Source organism: Lissotriton vulgaris, chromosome 7 (assembly GCF_964263255.1).
Source record: "Lissotriton vulgaris chromosome 7, aLisVul1.2, whole genome shotgun sequence".
NCBI lineage: Eukaryota > Metazoa > Chordata > Amphibia > Caudata > Salamandridae > Lissotriton > Lissotriton vulgaris.
Genome location: NC_141695.1, coordinates 1,604,213,085 through 1,604,236,077, shown reverse-complemented (window position 1 = coordinate 1,604,236,077; position 22,993 = coordinate 1,604,213,085). Strand labels below are relative to the sequence as shown.

Here is a 22,993-nt window from a genome sequence, read left to right as displayed (position 1 = left end):
TTACAAGCCCCTAACGCCATCAGAGCCTTACTTTTTTGGACTCTCTAGTGGCTTCGCGCCATTTGCCATATTTACAAGGTGGTGCTAACCCACTTGACGGGGCTTAACGCCACCTTGTAAATATGCCCCTTTCTGCCCCAGTCAGCTGCGGCAAAGGGGCGGGCAATGGGTGTTGCTGTGGGCGTTCCACCGCAACACCCATTGCTTTTTTAGGCTGGCCCATATTTACAAGGCTGGGGCAGGGCCAACACCTAAGGCCAGGTAATACATCGTCTTAGAATGGTGATACGAGGAGAAATCATGAATTTCTCCTTGTTGTTTGCTCTTTCCATGTGTGCTGCATTCTGCAACACACATAGAAAGAGCGAATCGCCATTATTGATTGATTATGTGCAGGAAGGTGTCCCTCTTAAGCAAAGTTATGAGAAAATGGTTTTGTTTGCCTTGCAAACGTGGCTTACAAATTTCTCTTCCCTCTTGAAATTCTTGGTAGACTACTGCAATCTGCTTTCCAGTTTCTCATCCATAGATGTCTCCTTGCAGCTACAAAACTTCTGGCTGGACTCATCTGACATGACAGAGGCTTGCACTTAATTTTTTCTCTGAAGGCCAGAATAATCTTCCCACCAGAAAGTTCACAAATAAGGACTGTGAAGTGTAGAAAACGCAAACCCCTCTCCATAGGCAAGATTCCTGTATGTGGGGGATTTTCTTATGATCTCTCTCCAAAATCTTATTCATTGCACCTTGAGGCATGGCATCTTTCATAGCAACTGAGGGTTTGCATTTCAGATTAAAAAGCAGGCAGTCTGTTAGCAAAATCTAAAGATGATTGGTCTATATCCTTAATTTGCTACATTTTCGATATTAAGCATAGGACTGCTATCATCCTACCACCAACCGGGCTGCCTCTGTGTTTTCACTTGACTCGGTCACAGCGCAATATTATCAACAATTGGTTCATTGGGTAACACAACATTTCTTTTACTTTCTCATATAATATGTAGAGATTTAAAATGAAAACAGAATCCAACAACCATCTAAGTATTCATGTGCTGTTTTATAAATTTAGTCATTCATAAATACTGGTATCATATATAAATTGCAAAAAAGGCTGTACACAAAGTGAATAGTGCAGAAAGTGACTTATAGTGCTCAGTGCTTACGGCGCAAAAGTGACAATAGAGCTGTACAATTATTATATACAATGAAAAAAAGTGGGGGGGGTTCAAACAATGATTCGATGTGGTCTATGCATATTAAACAATTATCAGACTGTACACTGTATTTATCAGTACTAAGTATAGGATATCTATGCAGACAATCCACATATTCGTCGACGTTTCGACCCTCAACAAGCGTACATAGGGAGTCAACAACGGGTCTTTATCAGGACTGTGGGGGACAGCAAACAGCCTTCATTCAAACCCAGCCGGGTGAAGGTGCGAGTTGAGATGTGTAAATCTGTTCTGTCGGTGTGGCTATTAAATTCCGCCCCGACTGTGGTTCTATTTTAAGGCTCTCCGGTATTGAAAGCCAAACTGGGTAACGGTATGAATGTTCTACCCAGTAGGAGACAGAAAACGATTCGGGACTGATGTTCCCAAATACGCAATGGAATCAATGCAGTTCTCACTTTTATTAAAGTTTTGTTAGGGACGACGGATGCTTAACGCCGAGGAGACGAGTCTTCCTACGCGGCGCGGCTCCACAACACGGTCACAGCGCAGACATCGATCGGGTGGGCTGATACTGTACCCGTGCCGGCTCCTTGATATTCCTTGTTTCTAGGTTTGATAAGTGTGTATCAGGAGAAGAAGACAGGATCTAAAAGTTCGGTTCATTTTTTGTAGTTTTAAGTCCTTGCCCCTACTCTTGCCCTTTACTGGCAAATGTGAGACCACTGAGGGTGAAGGGCAGTGTGATGCTGTGTGTGATGGGCGACATGACTTCAACTGAGGATTGCATTTTGACGAATCCATGTTTACGGGTGGTAAAAGATCATATTCATGGACATTTCAGGCTGTCTTCATCTCTTACTGTATTGTGATCCTAATCCTAGTGAAAAAACAATCTAGGGTCGGTCGCAAGTGCTGGTGGATTTTTACAAGACTTAAGGTGGACACAGCAAAATGTGACTAATGACTGCATGATGTCCTCCAAGGTGAAAAAAGAAATACTTATTTAAGTTTAATACTGGTTCTAATAGCACATTAGTGCTGAACCAGATTAAACCAGCCCTGGCACTAACAGCTAGACTATTCCTATATGAGCAGAGGCCAGGGCGGATTGGCACATTGTTGGATCCTGTCTGAGATTACATGGTGGGCAAAAAACGTGGAACTAAATATCAGTGGCTGAGATTAATTAAAACTTTCCACATATCACTTTTTTGTTTTCCTCTTCTGCAATGTCCTAAATTCCATTGAATGTGCCCATACATGAGAAATGTAATCACTGTGCCTTAGAACCCAAACTACACTTTATGGACAAGGCCTAATTAGGCTGAGACCAGTCTGGGGTAACTTGTGTTCCCACTCAGAGGTGACCTGACCTGGCATTTTGGGCTGGACTGCTTCAATTCGACCAGGATGAAGGCTGATTTACTTAAGACTGGTTGCTATAGGAGGTTGAATGAGGGGCAAAAAATGATGGACTGGAGTGCATTCTGAGTAAATAATAGTTACTGAGATCAGTTCAAATAATCCACCCTTCACGTTTTTGTTTTCATCAATGCCTTATCTCTAAAATAAAATTTTTAATGAAACTGTAGATGGAATTCTGAAATGTTGCTCTGTATTCTGTGTAAGGTCTGAACACGCTTGCCTTCTCTTCCCTAGGAGATATGCCAAATGAATCCACGTTTAAGTTCAATGATATTGTCCCTGGTGGGACTATCACCCTGCGCCTTTGGTCCCAGGATGGATGGAAGGATCTGGTCCAAGCTGCTGCAGAAGGGGACATCATGAAGGTGATTATTACACATTTAAATGTGGCAATAACAAAGTGAAGATATGGTGAAGGGTGCATGACTGCGGAATGGCTATATTTCGAGGGCACACTCGACCTTTGAAAAGGTCTCTGGGTGCCAGTATTGTGAAGGGTGAATGACACTAATCCGTGAAGTGTTACATCACATCTTTGTCCTATACTCGTGCCTACGCAACAACGCTTCTGTACTTGTATATGCCTCATGGCTGTTCCATCCTCCTCTCAATCACAAGAAAATCTTTGTCTTTACCTGTTTTGACAAACATACACCTCTTCGTCCTACCAATCCTATCATTGTTGACCATCACATAATGTTCTCTTTTGATGTTCCGCCCTCATGGTTTAGCGTCATAGCGTTCAAAGTTCCATCCTGACTATGCCCATTCTGACAATCCTCATATGCACTTGGCTATAACCTGCTGATTGTTTCCTTTCTTGCTTGTCACATAGTTATGGACTTTCTAAGCCTCTTACAGCAATTACCACCACTGTCTATCCTGTAGGTCAGGGCATTTTTTTTCACCCCGCAGTAAGCGGAGTGGATTGCTGTGCAAATCCATTGAATTTTGACGATCCGGTTCTGCCTGCCACAGATGACATCAGGACCAGCCCAGGTTGTTAGCAGTTCAGGTTGTTCTCTGTACAAGTGGTTATCTTGTACCATGTTTTACTACATAGGAAGAGCCATAGACACAGCAAAAAATGTTATAATCCACTCATTCTCTGGTCAGCCTATGGTGCATAATTGGGTAGTTTTTACAGGACAATTTGGGTCCACATGCATACTGAGAAAAGGGGTGAATTTCTCCCTTTATGCCATTCGTAACATTTTTCTGCTCATCCCTGGTTAACCTCCTGATGTACTTTCAGTTTCGGATCTTGCAATCCTTTGAATAAGTGCCATGCTCACACTGACTTTTAACAGTAATTGCTCTCTCTATATTATCTATTTACTTCATGTATTCATGTTCTATTATGATGTATTTAACCACTATTTAATATATTAGCTTTAAAGTGTTGTATAATCACAGGTGTTTCATATTGCAGACAAAATGTATGTTTTGCACTCATCCGCTAATCTCATCTATCAAATAATCAGAACATATCTAACCAATGTTACACACTTATTGAGGTCATTATATGCCCTGGTTTTCTGCACATTTTCAAATCTTTATGGACTATTGGCCTTAGTATAATCGTAAATGCTCTCTGTGAATTTATTTATGAATGTCACCCTTGAAATGATGACAGTCAAACATCTTTTACTATTGTGGCACAATACATTGCACAGACCTCCCAACCCTGGACAGGTGAAATTTGAGCTAGAGAAGACAATAAATAGAGCAGTCTGTACCCCATACCTGTCACACTCTCGAGTATTCCCAAAGATGGACACTTTTCAGCTAGGAACTTTGTACCTACTCCCCTGCCTATTACCCCACTGGACTGGTACCCTGTGTAGTGTCTGGCCCAATAATTCACGCAGACACGGTGTAGTGATTCAGGACCTTCTTTATTTCTCGTCCTCACTCTTCCAAGGCTAACGGCTAACTGCCCCCTTGGTCCCCAGCTCCTCCCTTTCCGCCCGCCCTCGTCCCTTTCTCGGGCCGGTCCTAGTGCCTGACCAGTTTGGTCACTGGGCACTGTTTTAAATGACATCATTACACCCTGCATGTGCCAAGGAGGCACCATACCTCTTTGAAAGTCCCACTCTCTTGGCACAAGCAAGACTTTAGTTCAGACACATGTACTTATTGTTACTGACATGAAGCAAGCAAAGGTATGTGATCTCTGTCTGCACAACTCTGGGGTGGCCCTGCCAAAGAAATTCATGGTCTGAAGGTTCTAGGTGCTGCTACTTTCAACATTTGTTTTGTGTATCACCACTATGGTGTCAGTTAGATTGTTCTGAGTTTCTTATGACTCTTAGCCTGCAGCAGTAAAACAAAACAATAAGGAGAAATCGTGAAATACAGACAGTTGCAGTAATCAGTGGCTCACGTGAGACATCTCCGTTGACCAGTGTGATTGCTTTCGGCTTTTCTACTTATTTTTGTTTTACGTAGTAATTTTAAATGGGGCTTGAGTGGGTGTGATGCTGTAGATAGAGTGCTGGGTCTTCATACAAAAGTCTGGAACCATTCAAGTATGAGCGAAGTTTTTTATTTCGTGGTAGGCCTGAGGTGCTTCTGCGGCTCCAGTGGTCATCAACCTGAAGGACTGGGTTCTTTAAGACCCAGCGGTGCCAGGGAACAACACCTGAAACCTTCGTGGGTAACCTGCTCCGGCGTACAAGTGACAGAGACACGGGACACTTCCTTCGGCGTCAAAGATTCAAGGTTTATTTGTTGCAGGGAAACACAGAGATCACGGAAGTACAACAAGTGTAGTTCGGGGAGACTGCTTCAAATTGGTTCTGTGGATCGCTCCTTTTATACATGATTTTCCCATAAGTTTGCATAGCAGACAAAAGTTTACAACCCGGTTCCTATAATTATCCCCCAGAGGGGTCGCTTTGGTCACTTTGAAACACATAAGGTCCGGGACATAAGTGCGGAAACATTTGGCGGTTCCCAACTGTAAAAACCCATCTTCCCACCATTAGCGCATTCCAATCAATGGTAAAACAGATCGAAATAGGAACAGGGACAGGCGCAGAGGAAGAGGGAAACAGTGGGGAGATCGGAAAGGGTGTAAAAGGGGAGGTATCAGGAAACACGAGATACAGGCATCAAAGGGACGTGCCTAATGAGATGTACGGCTGAGACAATAAGTCCGTGCGGCAAGATGAGCTTCGAGCGGCGCCATCTGCCTTACAGTATCATCCCCCTCATCATAAAGACACTTACAAAGGACATGTGTCTTCCGCAAATATCTTGGGAGTCCCAGGGTCGCGAAGCGGACAACGTCCGTTCGCTGGCTACTTGAGGGCAAGAGACAAAATGGATGCCGTATCTAAGATGGAACCCGTGGGTACAGATAGAAATACCCACGAAACAGACGAACGGTTTAGGTTAGCACAGCGAAACTGCGTACACCCACTAAACTCGTCATTTGCGGTTCATAGATACCAGACTCAACTATATTCGTGCGAGTCGAAAGCACCACTTACAATTGTCACGGAACCTCAGACGCTCCTTTTGCCCTCATGTAGGCAAGCACTAGTCGGAATCATACTCGATATTCATCAGACCATCTAGATGTTGCTGTAGCATAGCTCTGTCCAACCGAGTTCCATTGGTAACAGGCGGCTGTCTCATACACGTTGTAGCACAAAGGCCACATAAGGCAGGACCGCACTGCACGCAAAGGCAACACGTGAACAGGAACGCCACGACAACTCCGATAATCATCAGAATCTTCCAACCCCAAGTCGACATCAGGCCCCAAAACCACCCAAGTAGCGTCCAATCCCCTACATCCACGTGTATGGATTCAGAGATCTTATGCAACTTAGAGATGGCTTGATAGACAGTCGGAGCATTATCAGGAATGAAAATGCAGCAGCTCGAATGGATCACCTTACATACCCCACCTCGATCTGCTAAGATGACATCTAAAACCATACGGTTTTGTAACGTCATGAGTCTATCCGCCTGAAGTTCTGTGGTGATATTACCAAGGGCACTGGCAGTAATGTTAGCTGTCGATTCTACTACTCGAGTCAATTGTCTCAGGTTCCTACTATTAACCATAGGTCCCCAAAACGGGAGGAAACCCTTGAAAAAGTCTCCTGCCTCTTGACCGGCAGTATCCTCTTCGCTAATTACGCCTCTCACAACTCTAGTCTTGTGATAATCTGCATCTACAGTGAACGTCGGAGGCAACAAATTTGCAATGAAACATGACCCCATGAAGTCAGCGGGCAACCATGCGTATGCACGATCATGGCAGATAAAGTATGTACCCTTGGCAGCCAGGAACACAGGGGACGAGACCATCGGCAGAATGTAATTTTCAGTGCAAGCACTCTCTCCAAGTCGGGCTTTCGATCTTCGGCCACGACCCATTAGACAAAAATTACCAATGTGGGGTACGACCCATATCGGAGGTGAGCTCTTAAGCTGCTTTTCACTAGTGAACACACTATACTCGCCTCTACTCAGAACCCTGTACGCTTGTACCTCTTCTTCGGGAATAAGCGAGGGATCATAGATATCGCTGTCTAAGTCCTCAATTGCTATCGACAAAGGTTTTTGATACGAGGTAGGACCAGAGTAGGGGGAGCGTGGTTCTCGAATGGGGTGGAAACCTAGTGCGCTTCGAAACATTGTTTGAAATGCTCGAGCAGACCCTTGGGAACTATACGGTAACACCAGATATGGAATTCCCTTATCCGTAGTATGTGGCATCAACCCACACACCCAACAATTAGTAGTGTTAACCACTAACTGATGCTGATGCAGGAGCTGAATAAAGGAATTATTGCGGAATTCTGCACGTCTAGCCTGCTCGTGTTCGGGTAGGACATGAAAAGAATGGGGAGAGGCAACAGTAGTAAGTTTAGGATCAGGTGTAGGAGTAGGTAAAACAGGAAATAGAAAACCAGAGATCATATAATACACCCCACCCGCCAAGAATGCAGAAACAATCAAGAATAACACAAACACTTGGAATATGAAACATTTCGTACGACTAAGTTGTTGCAGCTTGAATCTTTGTATCTGAGCTTCCTCCAAGTCCATCAGCTTCGAAAATGCCATTCCCTATGACCGTCCGCAACGTTTCTTGACGCACTTCGTTCCGTGTAGCAGTAGTCAATTCCTAGGAGTTCCCAGGAACCGACGGTCTTTAACCTAGCGTCAAGACCTACTATCCAGAAGGAAGTACGCTCGCGGCCCTACGGTCTTTACTTCACAATGTATATATATATATATAAAAACAATGTCTCTCGGCTGTGGAAGCAAAAAGTATAAGGGACGAAGCTCAATGTATATATACACAGGAATAATCACAATAATATGAATGTTCAAACTGATCACGGAAAACGGGATAATGCAGTTGTTAATATAGCAAAGCAGGATCTTTTATTAGTCTTTAGTACGAGATCGAAGAAAGTATCGAGTTTTCCCAGGACGTGTCTGCTCGTCAAACAAAGGATCCGTTGAAGGGACAGCGTCCTGCTGATCAGTTGAGTGTTCTGGTCTTGAGTCTTTTTTTTTTTTTTTTTTTTAATTTTTGAAAACCTTTATTTGGTACCAAATCACACAGCTATTCAGCCCGACATCCCGGAGGCAAGGCAGCAGGAATAATAGGAGAAAAATAGTGTCAAACAGTTGAGACATATTCATGAAAGTTTTTTTTTATAATATAGAAACAACAACAAGCGCCCGCGGGCGCGAAAGTGGCAGTATAGAAAGAGTGACGCTGGGTGTCAGGGACGGGTAGGGAATAAGGCAGAAAAGCATTTATGTAAAGCAGATTACAGAGTGGGAAGGAGGGAGGAGGGGGAAGGTATCAGGAGTGTAAGTTACATCAGAGCTCAGTTGGCGTCACAGGTTAGGGAGGCGATATCATGTTGACCAGTTGGCTCAGGCGGTAGACACACATCCCCCCTATATTCGTTCCATTCTCCCCAAATTTTCGTCCAAGTCCGAGGCTTCCCCCTGGCCACATAGACTGTCTTTTCCCTAAACATGCACCAGTCCATGTTGGCCTTCCACTGTACCAATAGGGGGGCCTCGGCTGCACCCCATCTCTGGGCTATGTCCCTCTTCGCCACCATGTTCCCAAGGGTGACCCACCTAGTCTGTGCTACGTTAAGGTCGGACGGCTCCCATACATTCAGGAGGCATCGACGGGCCTCCGCCTGGGAAGCCACGCCAGTAACCTCCTCCATAACACGGTGGACCCTCCTCCAGTAGGAGGCAATCACCGGGCATTCCCAGAGGATATGTAGGAAAGTAGCAGGAGCTCCACAGCCCCTGCGGCAGAGACCGTCAGGTGAGAAACCCATACGCATCAATCGGGGCCCTGTCATATACACTCGGTGCAAGATCTTAAACTGTACGAGGCGAAGACGGGAAGAAATGGCAACCTCCTTAGGAGAGGAAACCGCCCCCTGCCAATCCTCGTCGTCCAATTCAAGGCCATCCGCCACCCACTGGTCTCTCAGTCTAAGGAGGAGGTCCGTACGTGTATTGATCAACTTCTTGTAAGAGAGTGAGATTGCACTGTCTGGCATATGCCCATCCAGGATCCTATCTTCCAGCGGGGAACTTTCGGGAATGACGCCATCCGGCGGGGAGGCCGAAAGCAGCGCATGTCGCAGCTGCGCATGGCGGAAATACTCCGTCGCGCCCAGCTGGTACTCAGTTTGTAACTGGGGGAAGGTCTTAATCAAACCCTTGGAGAGCATGTCATCTACCCTGCTGATGCCTATGAGGTCCCACCTGTCAAAACCCTTGGTGTGCCAGAGTCTACCCAGGATGTCGGAATCAAAGAGGGGAGTAAACCTCGTGAGTCTGCCCTGCCATCCTTGTGCCTTAGTAACCGCTTTCCAGGTGCGGACTGCCGTACGGGTGGGGCCCGTTAACTTACGGTCAAGAGACTTAGAGTAGAGGGCCCGGTAGTAATTACCGCCGCCCATCAGCCACCTATCCATGGCATATCCGGGGCTAGTCACAGGGCCAGAAAATCCATGGTTCAGGGCAGCTAGTTGTGAAGACCAATAATAACGGCGCACATCAGGGAGGGCGATGCCCCCGTCGTACCAAGGGAGCGTGAGTTTGTGGAGGGCGACGCGAGGGCGACCCTCCCAGAGGAGGCCACGAAGAAGGCCTTCAAGTTCACGAAAGTAGCGAGCTGGGACAGGGTCTTGTGCGTTTTGAAGTGCGTACAGGAATCTGGGCAGGGCCATCATCTTAAAAAGAGCGGCCCGGCCAAGAAGGGAGATTGGCAAGTGACGCCAGCTGTCGACGTCCCGTCTCAGTCTCTGAAGAGGAGGGAGCAAGTTGTTGTCATACCTGAGCTTGGCGCTACCAGAGATGTAAATGCCCAGGTATTTGAAGCCACGTGAGGCAATCTGAATATCGCAGCCTCTAGGGAGACGCGGAGTATCTCCCTTGAGGACATATAGAGAGGACTTGGCCCAGTTAATAACCAGGCCGGAGTACCGACCAAAAAGTTTGATGACATCGCAGGCCACAATAAGAGATCTGCCAGGTGAAGATAGGTATAGCAGTATGTCGTCAGCATACAAAGAGACCCTGTCCTCAAAACCAGGGGCCCATGTAATGCCTCTCAAGTCAGGATGTGAACGCAACAGTGCTGCCAGGGGTTCAAGGGCCAAGGCAAACAATAGAGGGGACAGGGGGCAACCCTGTCTGGTGCCGCGACGTAGAGGGAATGGCGCCGAAAGGCGGCCATTGACTGCGACATTGGCCATCGGGTCCGCATACAGGAGCTTCACCCAGCTCACAAAGACAGGGCCAAACCCGAGTTTGGCCAGGACTGCCCACAGGTAAGGCCATTCGAGCGAGTCGAAGGCCATAGTGGCATCCAGGGACGCCAACACAGCCGGCTCTTCAAGAGTGTGGGCCCGGGCCATAACTCCATGGAGGCGGCGCAAGTTAAGGGCGGTATTGCGGTGGGGAATGAATCCAGATTGATCGGGGTGCACAAGATCGCCAATGACTCCAATCAAACGATTGGCCAGCAGCTTAGCAAGGACCTTGGGCTCCACGTTAAGAAGGGAAATAGGACGGTAAGAACGACAAGCGTCTCTTGGTTTACCCTCCTTGTGTATGACCACGATGGTGGCCAGTCGTTGGTCGAGGGGGAGAGAACCCCTCTCAAAGGACTCCAAGAACATCTTACGGAGATACGGGGAGACTGCGTCCGAGCGGATTTTATACAGTTCCACCGGTATACCGTTGGGCCCGGAGGCCTTTCCGGTATTAAGTGAGCGGATCGCAAGGTCGACCTCGTCTGCCGTGATGTCCCTATCTAGGTCCTCCCTTTCCTCCTCGGAAAGGCTGGGCAAGTCGATCTCAGAGAGGAAGGCCGACGAGTCCTCCTCAGAAAAGTCAGTGGCAGATTCATAGACCCCCCGAAAGTAGTCTGCGAAAGAGTTAACAATGGCGCTAGGATCCGTAAGGATCACACCGTCGCCACCAATAAGTTCAGGCACCACCCGGCTGGCCATCTCTCTTCTGTCAAGCCAAGCCAACAACTTCCCGGCCTTATCGCCTACATCATAAATGCGACCCTGCTGGTCCTTGGCCAGGACAAGAGCGGCATTGGTGGCCAGGGCGTGATATTCCGCTTGTTTCAGCGAGAGAGCGTGGATGACCGAGGGGTCCGGGTCGGATCCCAATTGGGCCTCGAGGCGTAACACTTCCTGCTCAATAGTCAGCATGTCTGAATCTCTGGTGCGACGGGTATCAGCGATAATTGCCTGGGCCTCTCCACGGAGCACCGTCTTAAAGGCTTCCCACAATGTAACGGCCGACTCCACCGAGCCCACATTCTCGGAGAAGTAAAGCTCGATAGATTTGGCCAGGAGGGAGCGGGTCCTGAAATCGCGGAAATACCATGGGTTGACCGTTTGGTCTTGAGTCTTTTGACGACAATTGTTCAACAGTGTCTTTCTGCTGCGCTGAGGATTCTCCGACGGGCTGTGCGTCGCTAAAAGGTACAAACGCCGGCAATCCTTCAGTTTCAGTTGATGCAATGCCTCTCCTCACCCACGAGTCTGCCGGCAACGGGATAGGGACCTTTTTGGTGTGGGTGGCGTGCACCCAGTTTTTCCGTCCCTCAAGACGAACAGCAGTCCTCGTGGCAAGGAGAACCTGGTAGGGTCCAGTGAACCTCGGATCCAAGTTGTTCTTGCGCGAAAAGTTGCGCGTCACCACCCAATCTCCGGGCTGGAGCTGGTGGCCTGGACCCTCCGTCTGCGTCGGCAGTGCGTCGTAAACCTGTTGGTGAATTAACCTCAGTTTAGCAGTCAAGTCATGTAGGTAATCGATCAACATTGGGTACTCAAGATCACAGAACACACCTGGCCTAGAACCCCCCAAACATTCGCAGGGCGGCCGAACACTATTTCATAGGGGCTAAGCCCTACTCGGGAGTGTACAGTCGCCCTAGTTGACAGTAATGCTAGAGGTAAAGCGTCAGGCCACGAAAGACCAGTCGTAGCCTGAATCTTTGCTAGTTTCAGTTTAAGGGTACCGTTATACCCTTCAACCAAACCAGCTGACTGTGGATGATTGGCGCTGTGGAATTTCTGATTAATTCCAAGGCCCTTACACACACTCTTCATCACACTTCCCACAAACTCACTTCCGTTATCTGACCACACGACTCTAGGCATTCCATACCGAGGAAAATATTGCTTCAGTAGTATTTTCGCTGTAGACAAAGCAGTATTGTCTTTGAGAGGATAGGCCTCGATCCATCGGGAGAATGCGCAAACCACTACTAAAACGTATTTCAGGTTATTGCATCGCTCCATATGGATGAAGTCCAATTGAATCACTTCAAAGGGACATGAAGGGGGAGCAAAACTGCCAGGAGGAGTTGGGGTTCCCTTGCCAGGATTGTACATCATGCACACCATACAATTCTTCACCAGACGTTCAGCACATTTTGTGATACCATCATTCTTCCACACAGGAGACAACAACTTACAAATACCTTTCGCGCTAATATGTGCTAACCCATGCGCCATTGTCACAACAGCCAGCACATACGCATCGGGCAACAACCATCTTTTCTGATCCGACAAATCAATCCAACAACCATTCGCATCCAACTTTCCCGTACTTTCTTTCCACTTCGCCTTTTCAGTCTCGGTGGCCTCATTCTGAATTTCTTTCACACTTTCAATAGTGTCTTCACACATGCTCGACTCTGTAGGCCACCTAACCGAACTCGTCACATACATTCGAGTGCTAAGGTTCCGGGCAGTCTCCTTAGCAATCTCATCCGCAAACGCATTACCACGACCAACATCATCTGTCACCTTACGATGCGCACTACATTTAACAATCGCTACCTGCTTAGGCAACGTCAGTGCATCCAAAAGATCGTTCACAAGCTGGCCATGCTGAATCTTCGTACCATGCGACGTCAAGAAACCTCTCTCTCTCCACAATCGTCCGAAGCTATGTGCAACACCAAACGCGTATTGGCTATCGGTAAAAACATTCACACGTTTCCCTTTCGCTAACACGCACGCTCTTGTGAGAGCGATCAGCTCTGCAGCTTGGGCAGAATTCTGATTCAACCTTGCAGTCTCAACAACAGTATTCAACGTTACAACAGCATAAGCAGTAGTCACATCGCCATTCGGCAACTTGAAACATGACCCATCCACATACAGTGTTCCATCTGGTTCTTCCAATGGGGTGTTTTTAAGGTCCACTCGACCTTTTGTTTCTTCTTCTGTCCTCAAGTAGCAATCATGTTCTGCTACTTCATCTGACTCTGAGCTAATTGGTAACAAAGTTGCCGGGTTCAGAACATTACAACATTTTATTTGAATGTGGCTTGCCAACAACGTCAACTCGTACCCAGACAACCTCGCACTCGTCAAGTGCTGAGTTTTCGTACGATTCAAAAGAGTGTCGACTGCATGCGGAACCATCACCGTAAGCATATTATCCATGACCAATCCTGCTGATTGTCGGATGGAGACCGCAGCTGCCGCTGTTGCTCTCAAGCAACTCGGCAGTGCTCTAGCTACCGGGTCCAAGGTCGAGGAAAAATATGCACATGGACGTTGTTTACCACCAAAAGGTTGCGTTAAGACACTCAACGCACAACCTTCCCTCTCGTGAACATATAATGTAAACGGCTTACTGTAATCAGGAGTACCCAACACAGGAGCCGAACACAATGAATCACGCAATTCAGAAAAACTTTTCTGACATTCCTCCGTCCATGGTAAAGGAGTTGAAACATCCTTGCACGTAAGAGCCACCAATGGTTTCGCTAGCAATGAAAAATTAGGAATCCATTGCCTGCAGTACGACGTGATACCTAGAAAGGCACGCACATCTCTTTGGGTTTTTGGCACAGCCATTCGCGCAATCGCTGCAATTCTCTCCGGGGTCAACCTCCTTCCCTCCTTTGACAATAAGTGACCTAGATAGGTCACTTCTTGACAACAATATTGGAGTTTAGAAGGTGACACCTTATGATTCAATTCACAGAGATGTTGCAGCAATGACACCGTAGCAATTTTGCAAACGTCCTGAGTATCGGCAGCCACCAATAGGTCATCAACGTATTGGATTAAGGCCGCACCGGCCGGCAACCTAAACGCATCCAGTTGACCCTTCAAGGCTTGACTGTAAATCGATGGACTTTCACAGTAGCCCTGAGGAGCGCGTTTAAACCGGAAGCTACGTCCAGCGAGAGAGAAACCGAAAAGGTCTCTGCTCTCTTCGGCAATCGGGATGCTGAAGAACGCATTCTTCAAGTCAATCACCGAAAACCACGATGCAGAAGCTGGAATCAGAGTCAGTAGCGCCGTGATGTCAGGCACAACGGGAAATTGAGGAACCACAATTTTATTCACCTCCCGTAAATCGATAACAAAGCGATAAACAGGTGGTTTCGAAGGATGAGTACGTTTAAGAATAGGCAGTACAGGGCTGTTGCACACGTTTCCCCGAGTCTCTTCAATAACATCTTTCTCGATCAGATCGTAAATGATCGCTAGCAGTGCTCGTTCACCATCAAGAGAGATACGGTACTGGGGAATACGTGGCAATCGCACATTAGCTTTCAACTGAACAACATAAGGGGAGATGTCAAGCAGGCCCACATCATTGGGACCTGTTGCCCACAAAGACGCAGGAAGAGAACTCAATTCCGGTGGAAGCTTATCGAGAGACAAATACATAGGAGAGACAACCCTCTCTCCTAACGTAAGCTTTACACCCGCAGGAGAACAATACAAAGTCGCATACAAACGTTTAAGCAAATCCAGGCCCAAAAGATTTTCACCACAACCAGTAGTCAAAATCAACGGAGCTTGAAGCTCACGTGGCCCAATTGTAAGGGGCAAAGGGCGCGAAACTGGATTGCTAACGGGGGCGCCAGAGAATCCAACGGAAACATTTGTTAAGCCAGACAAAGGTGCGCCAGGGAGTTTCGAATGCATGATAGAACTTTTTGCTGCACCAGTGTCCAACAGAAAAGGCTCAACGACGCCCGATGTAGCAACTGCGACGTAAGGCCCTCTCTGATCAACCGGAACTGATACCACTCCCTCTCCTTGTCTTTGGCTGTCCTAGTAATTACTGTCGTCAGTTCCCTGATCGACGTAATAATCGTCTACATTGTACTGCGCAGATTGTCCTTGCGATGATCCACGTTGATCGAAGCAATTATTAGAATTAGATGAGTTATCAGAACGATCATTCTGAGCACCACGACCCCTACCACGTGATACCTGATGTGAACCACCACGACCTCCTTTGGACGAATTACCACTATTGCGATCATTCAGAACAGGGCAATTGAATTTAATGTGTCCCTCCTGTCTACAATAAGCACATTGATTGTACCCTAACAATGATCTTTGGGAAGAGGAATCATTACGCGGCTGCGATCGATTCGATTGCGACTGCGATCTATTCTGTTGGGGTGCATTCTGATTTGAACGCGGAGGATATGCTTGTTGCAGCAGCACTTTAGTTTTGAGCTCTTTCGTCTTTTTATCAGCACGGTCGTTCTCCTCTTTCTCTCTATTCTCATAATATTGCGCTGTAGCCAATATCTGAGCTGAGGTAGAAACGGCCCATGCACTTTCTGAATTCTTTAATTTATTGCTCAAATCGGGCAATAAGTTCGAAACAAATGTATCCACAAACAATCGCTGACCACCCTCGGTACCCATATCCTGTCCACTATGGTCAATGAATGCTTCCTCGAACCTCGTAAAGAAGTCGGAAACACTCTCGTCCTTCTTTTGCTTACAAGCTGATAATTTGTCCCAATTAACCTTCGTAGCTGGCATAAGAGTTTTCATTAACGTTATTATTCTTTGAGGGAGAGCAGCAATCAACTGGTCGGGTTTAGCACCACCAGTTTGTAACCCATCAGCCGCTATAATGGCCGCCCAATCACCACCTAATTCATTGGGATGATTTGCCTGCCGAATCTTAGCCCATACCGGTTGCGGTACAACATTGCCAAACAACATATCAATATCGGCAAGATTCATTATCGTAGCATCTACGAGCTGCGATAACTCTTTGTAATACCCCGTAGGATTTTTGCGAGGGTCAGGCAAAGATTGCTTCACCTGCAACACTTCTGAGCGTTTCCATGGGAGATGTATCCATACTCTCTGGAAACGCGCCAATGTCGGAGGATGAGCATTAGGATCAGCTGGCATCCATACCGGCGGAACTTCGCGCATAGGAAATTGACCAGACTCATCTGGCAGTCTTTCAATATCCTCAACGAACAAGGCTTGGGGTATCGGAGTGGGACGGAAAGATAGCAACCGCTCAACAGCACGTCGAACATTGGTATCCACTATCAGTCCAGTTGAGAACTGAAGCTGTAGATCAGACAAAGCGGTCAGCACCTCGTCAGGTGCGTCGGCCGATATCTGATCGCGAAGGACTTTACACATTTCCTCGAACACAAATCTCTGGGTTGGTATATTGAATTGACAGAACGTGTCGAGTACAACACGGGGTGGATTTCTAAGAGGATGCCTCATCCAACCCATCGCCATATTATATAGCGAAGCACGTTCTCTGTTACCAGGAAGCTGACTACGTCTCTGAGGACCATCGGAACCAGCAGACCCAAGAACTGGTCCAAGTGAATGAAAGAAGCTAGCCGCAAGAGGAGAATTACGAGAACGAGTAGAGGGGGAAGTATAGGACACAGGACTAACGAGCGAAGGAGTAGAAACAGTAGCAACAACAGGAGTTAACAGAACAGGAGCAGTAGCGGGAACAGGAGTATGTGGAAGCGGAGGAGCAGTAGGGATAGCGACCGGCAAAGGAGCAGGAACAGTCGGAAGAGCGGGTGCAGGTTGAGGAGCAGGCACAGGAAGAATAGGCGGAAGGATAGGTACAGCAGGAACCACAGGAGTTGCGGTACCCTGTACATACGGAGGTGGCGACTTCATAAGATAAGACATTAAAGAATCCTCAACTGCCTCTTCCTTCTTGTCCGACTCCGCAGGCAAAGTGGGATAACATTTATCTACGGTCATACGCTGTAGTCTCTCAAACACTTCCTTTTCCTTAACCTCCTTGTCGCGCTGAAATTGCTCTGCTTTCTTCACTATGGTAGCAACATTATCTCGCTGATTTCGTTTAGTCTGTCTGATTTCTTTCTGTTTGGCTTCTTTACGCCACAACCGAAAGGCATCAAACATGGCCGGCCTTGACTTTTTCGCAAATAATTTAGCCTCTAGGTTATCTAAAATCGGGGTTTCAAAGCTACCGTGAGGTGGCCAACGGAGGTCACCGTCCTTCTTCGTGTATTTGATCCAGTAATCATTAAAAGTAATCGGGCCTAGCCCATGTTTACTGTACAGTTCATAAGTGGGAGTTCCAACCGGAGGTATCGGACACGAGTCCTCCAGTCGGGAATCCATACCACAAGGTCTGAAACAACTAAACAAAGTACTGCGACCAGGCATCTTGCACACTAGCCGAGTTTCACAAACTTCAAGGGTTACGGGATTTACCAAGTCCCAGCAAAGAGCAAAAACCCTCGGTTTTTGGCGGCTGCAGTCGTCAAACAACACAACAAAGTACCAAGAACCACAAATGCAATGGAACCATGCAACCACTAAGTAACCACAACCAAGAACTCTGGGAGCGACCCACAAATACTTAACTCAAAGATCGATGGCGTCACCAGGAAGGCCCGTCAATCGCCTCGCTCTACCAAGGTCTATGCCAGGCGCCAAAACAGGTCTACAGTCAGGGCAGCAGTCCGTCGCAGCCGTCAGGAGGCGGGAATCTTCGCGGGAAAAGTCTTCGGGCCACTTATTTCGACAACAGGATCGATGAAGCGGGGTGCACCTTCCCTCTGAGATTTCACACGAAGTTCCTCACGATCGTCGGGCTTGGACCGGTACCACTGATGCAGCCCCACGTTGGGCGCCAACTGAAGGACTGGGTTCTTTAAGACCCAGCGGTGCCAGGGAACAACACCTGAAACCTTCGTGGGTAACCTGCTCCGGCGTACAAGTGACAGAGACACGGGACACTTCCTTCGGCGTCAAAGATTCAAGGTTTATTTGCTGCAGGGAAACACAGAGATCACGGAAGTACAACAAGTGTAGTTCGGGGAGACTGCTTCAAATTGGTTCTGTGGATCGCTCCTTTTATACATGATTTTCCCATAAGTTTGCATAGCAGACAAAAGTTTACAATTCGGTTCCTATAATTATCCCCCAGAGGGGTCGCTTTGGTCACTTTGAAACACATAAGGTCCGGGACATAAGTGCGGAAACATTTGGCGGTTCCCAACTGTAAAAACCCATCTTCCCACCATTAGCGCATTCCAATCAATGGTAAAACAGATCGAAATAGGAACAGGGACAGGTGCAGAGGAAGAGGGAAACAGTGGGGAGATCGGAAAGGGTGTAAAAGGGGAGGTATCAGGAAACACGAGATACAGGCATCAAAGGGACGTGCCTAATGAGATGTACGGCTGAGACAATAAGTCTGTGCGGCAAGATGAGCTTCGAGCGGCGCCATCTGCCTTACAGTATCATCCCCCTCATCATAAAGACACTTACAAAGGACATGTGTCTTCCGCAAATATCTTGGGAGTCCCAGGGTCGCGAAGCGGACAACGTCCGTTCGCTGGCTACTTGAGGGCAAGAGACAAAATGGATGCCGTATCTAAGATGGAACCCGTGGGTACAGATAGAAATACCCACGAAACAGACGAACGGTTTAGGTTAGCACAGCGAAACTGCGTACACCCACTAAACTCGTCATTTGCGGTTCATAGATACCAGACTCGACTATATTCGTGCGAGTCGAAAGCACCACTTACAATTGTCACGGAACCTCAAACCCCAGGCTTTACAAAGTGTTGGAGCGCGAGGTTTCACTATCACTTACTCATCAATCATAAACCCAGCGTACAGATCGATGGATCTTTGATATCGACCGAGATGTAGGGATCTAAAGTCAACATAAAGCGTTATCAATTATCCTTTCTATTAGTTCAGTCAATTGAGAGAGCTAGTGTGAGTTAAAGAGTTTTATTTTCAAATATTTTAGTTATTCATTCTTTTATTACAGTATTATTTTCCAAGACTAATCATTAAAAGATAATATAAAAAATCAACTGATATTTGGTAATAAAGTAAACCAATAAGGCATCGAAACAATAATGATGAAACAAGCTTGTTCCAAAAAGAAACCTCCCTTTTCAAAACAAATCAAACTAAATACGAGAAGGATAAAAGGTCAGTTCAGATACCCATGAAGGGTCTTGATGAGAGAATCAAGCATCTTGCCTAATTAGCTGGAAAGGATTCTCAGCTCAATTAACGGCAGACCAAGAGATAAGCTTAGAGGTCTCATAAAATGATCTCTAACCCCCAGATTCATCAAGAACACATTTTGCGATTCCTTAATAGCGAAAAATACCGATTTGCTATTAAGGAATAGCAACATGCTATTCATCAAGAAATCACTTAAAAATAGCGATTTCTAATAATTCCTTAATCGCAATTAAGGAATATCTCCCCATTCATTCCTATGGGCCTAGAGGCCCATAGGAATGAATGGGAAGACCATCTCAATTTGCTAATCGCAATTAGCGATTCGGAAATTGAGATTGCGATTTCAAGGGTGCAGGGGTGTCCAAAGGACACCCTGTTGCACCCCTGAAATTGATGTGTGCACATATGTTGCGCACACACATGCCCTTAGGGCATGTGTGTGCGCAACATGAAACTTTGAAAAATGCACTTTAGTGCATTTTTCAAAGTTTTTGCTATTTACGACGTAGTTAGACTTCGCGGTAAATAGCGGCCCAGATTGCGAATTTGCAATTTAAAAATGGTTCATGAATTGCATTTAAGGAATCTCAAATTGAGATTCCTTAAATGCAATTATTCGAAATTTAGTGATTTCTAGAATTGCGATTTTTGCAATTGTGATGATGAATCCCAAATGGAAAAAGTAGCGCCCGCAAAGGGCCATATTCTCAGAATCTGGCCCTTTGCGAGCCGATTTTAGTTTGATGAATCTGGCTGTAAGAGCCTTCTCTTAGGAAGTCTGGGATAAGGGACACACCTGCTGCTTTAACTAGACTTCGAATACACACTGCTATAAATGTACATTTTCTATGTTGCCACATTAATATTCTTTCTTCTTCATGTTGACCAATATGATTTCAGCACACTCCTAGGAATAGGCTTGCTCCCTATCTTGTCAACAGAGTAGAATCATGTTTTAGCCATGTGTCCTTGAATGTTGCGGCTCATCCTTTGTTGTTATCCATAAGCGTTTTCCCTCAATCATCCTCCCTGTTGTCTGAATCTTTTGCGGTGAGGACCTCCCAATTAGCCATTTAATACAAACAAGATTCTATCCACTGGCTAATAAAGAGCAACTTCTGAAATTGCAACATCTGTAGCAAAGAGAAGAAAAACATCTTGCACAATGGTTGTTTAAATGTGGAAAAAAACAAGCTTTTCAGTATAAATATGTCTTGTTATTCATTCATGGGGGAAGTGTAGCCCTTGACTTCCATGGCAATAGTATCAGAACATAGATAGAGAGAACCCCTCACAAGGATGCTGGCGTTCTGCAATGCAAGATGGCTGAAAGGAGGCAATGGAAGCTGGGCCTTTGAAGTGCGATGTACTATATATTTTAAAAGAAAGGAACATCAAAATCAGATGACTTAAGCATCTATCATTGTACCCAATATTCAACAGGGTTCATCGGAAGCTGCTTACTAAAATCCGATTTACAGAATGGATTTAAAGAGGGAGCTTATTTTCGGATGATTTAGACATCTAGCATTGGACCCCATTTTTCAACTGGATTTTGTGATAAATATCCTTCCGGAAGTTCTTTCACCTACTAGAATTTCAATTTCTATACGACTGCGAAATCTTCTGCCACACTTTTTGGTGCTTTCTATATATTTTACATCCTGATGATGACCCTGCTTTGAACAACTTATGCCTAGGGGTCAAAACGTTGATGAAACAACATATGTGGACTGTGTTTTTAAGAATTTGATGGTGGCTATCAATACTTGCTTGACGAGTATTGACTTCAAACTCTCTATTATCCCTATAAGCCACATGTATATATTTTTGTACATAGCACTTATGCACTTTTTTCACTATTGATCACTCCCACCACGCCGTCACTTTATAGGAGCACTTTTTTTATGATCTAAGTAATGCATAATAATCGCTAAAAATTGATGTATATACTCATGTCTGAGAAAATACATAAGTTAAAATGCACTAAATGCATAATTCAAAACCTACCCTTGTGAGGGGTTCTCTCTATCTCTGTTTTGATAATTTTGCTGTGGAAGTCATGGGTTACACTTGCCCCACGGGGACCACCTTTTAAATATTTACTGTCCAGCCCAGGTCCTTGGGTTATTGGGTTGATCCATTTTGTTCTAGAGAATTGTTATTAATTTATGGCATCCTCGGTTGTGTAAAGTTAAGAAATTATTTCTATGTTACAGGCTTATAGCTTTTAAGTATGGTTGCCAACTACACATTTTGCATTTAACACATTTCTTTTTTAAACGTAAGCTCTACAGTCAGTGGATATGTGGTCAGAAGACCCTAACATTCTTGCTCTAGTATTGTATTATATTGTATTGTAATTGCATTTATATAGCGCTTACTACCGCAGACGAGGCGTCAAAGCGCTTTTTCGGCAAGTAGCACGCTACTCCGGGACCCATAGAGGATAAGTGTTGAATTAGTATAGTGAAACATGCAAGTACATTTTAAGTGGTAGCTAGGTGAGTCAGTTATTTGGAATGATAGTAGAAGGATAGAGGAGGACAAATGTTTGTATTTATATAGTGCTTGTTGACACACGCTATTCAGGAAGCCTACAAAGGATTAGTGGTGAATTAATATGGTGAAATATGAAATAATTTCAGTGGTGGATATTAGTCAGTTACTTGGAGTGAGAAGGATAGCAGAGGGATAAAAGGGGATGAAAGATTTGCATTCATATAGCACTTGTTACCCCTGATGGGTGTTGAACCGCTTTTCTGGCGAGTAGCATGCCACTCCGGAACCCATAAAGGATTACTGTTGAAAATTAGTATAGTAAAAAATATGAAGTAATTTGAGTAGTGGATATGTTATTCAGTTATTAGGGTAGTATATTAGTATAGTTTAACATGGAATTTGAGAAGTGAACATGTTAGTCTGTTAATTTCGATTGAAAAGGATAGTGGAGGGATAACAGAGTGAAGGTTTAAAAATTTGGTTTTTTTAGGTCTTAGCAGTAGGAGGAGGCTTTTGGATGAGTAAAACAGAGTTTTGGAGGGGAGGACTCCGAGGGAAGAGTTTAGAAAGGTTTGTTTTAGGGGATGGGTATAGTAAAAGAGGTGTCAGGTGATGCAAGGTGGGGTAGAGTAGGAGTCTAGAAAGGGTTATTGTGGCAATCATAGTAGTGGTATGGGGTTTGGGATAAATGAGAGACTGTATGTAGAGGATATATTGATAGATGTATAGAATGAGAGATAGGGTAGTGCATTGGAAGGAGTAGTAGAAGAAGTTTGAGATGAGTCAGAAGGTTGGGCTAGAAGATATATTGAGCGAAGTATAGGCTGAGAAATAGGCAGTGCATTGGAAATGCTAAATTAGAAGAAAGTGATAAATATATAGATCCATAATTACATTGAAAGTATATAAATACATAAAGGAGGTAAGTATATGTAGATTAAAGATATTGATAGAGGCACAGGATGAGAAATAGGGTAGTGCATTGCATATGCTTTTTCAGGAGAAAAGTAACAGACACACAGATCCAGGAAGATGAAAGGTACATAG

At 45.6% G+C, this 22,993-nt stretch overlaps 1 protein-coding gene across 1 annotated transcript in view; it reads left to right on the top strand.

Annotated features, from left to right (window-relative positions):
* Positions 1-22,993, top strand: part of LOC147706078 (ankyrin repeat domain-containing protein 60-like) — a 44,214-nt gene that overhangs the window by 3,125 nt on the left and 18,096 nt on the right. Inside the window, exon 2 of the mRNA XM_086929022.1 lies at positions 2,841-2,971. Coding sequence (XP_086785148.1) covers positions 2,841-2,971 — 131 coding nt within the window. The remainder of the gene's footprint in view (positions 1-2,840; positions 2,972-22,993) is intronic.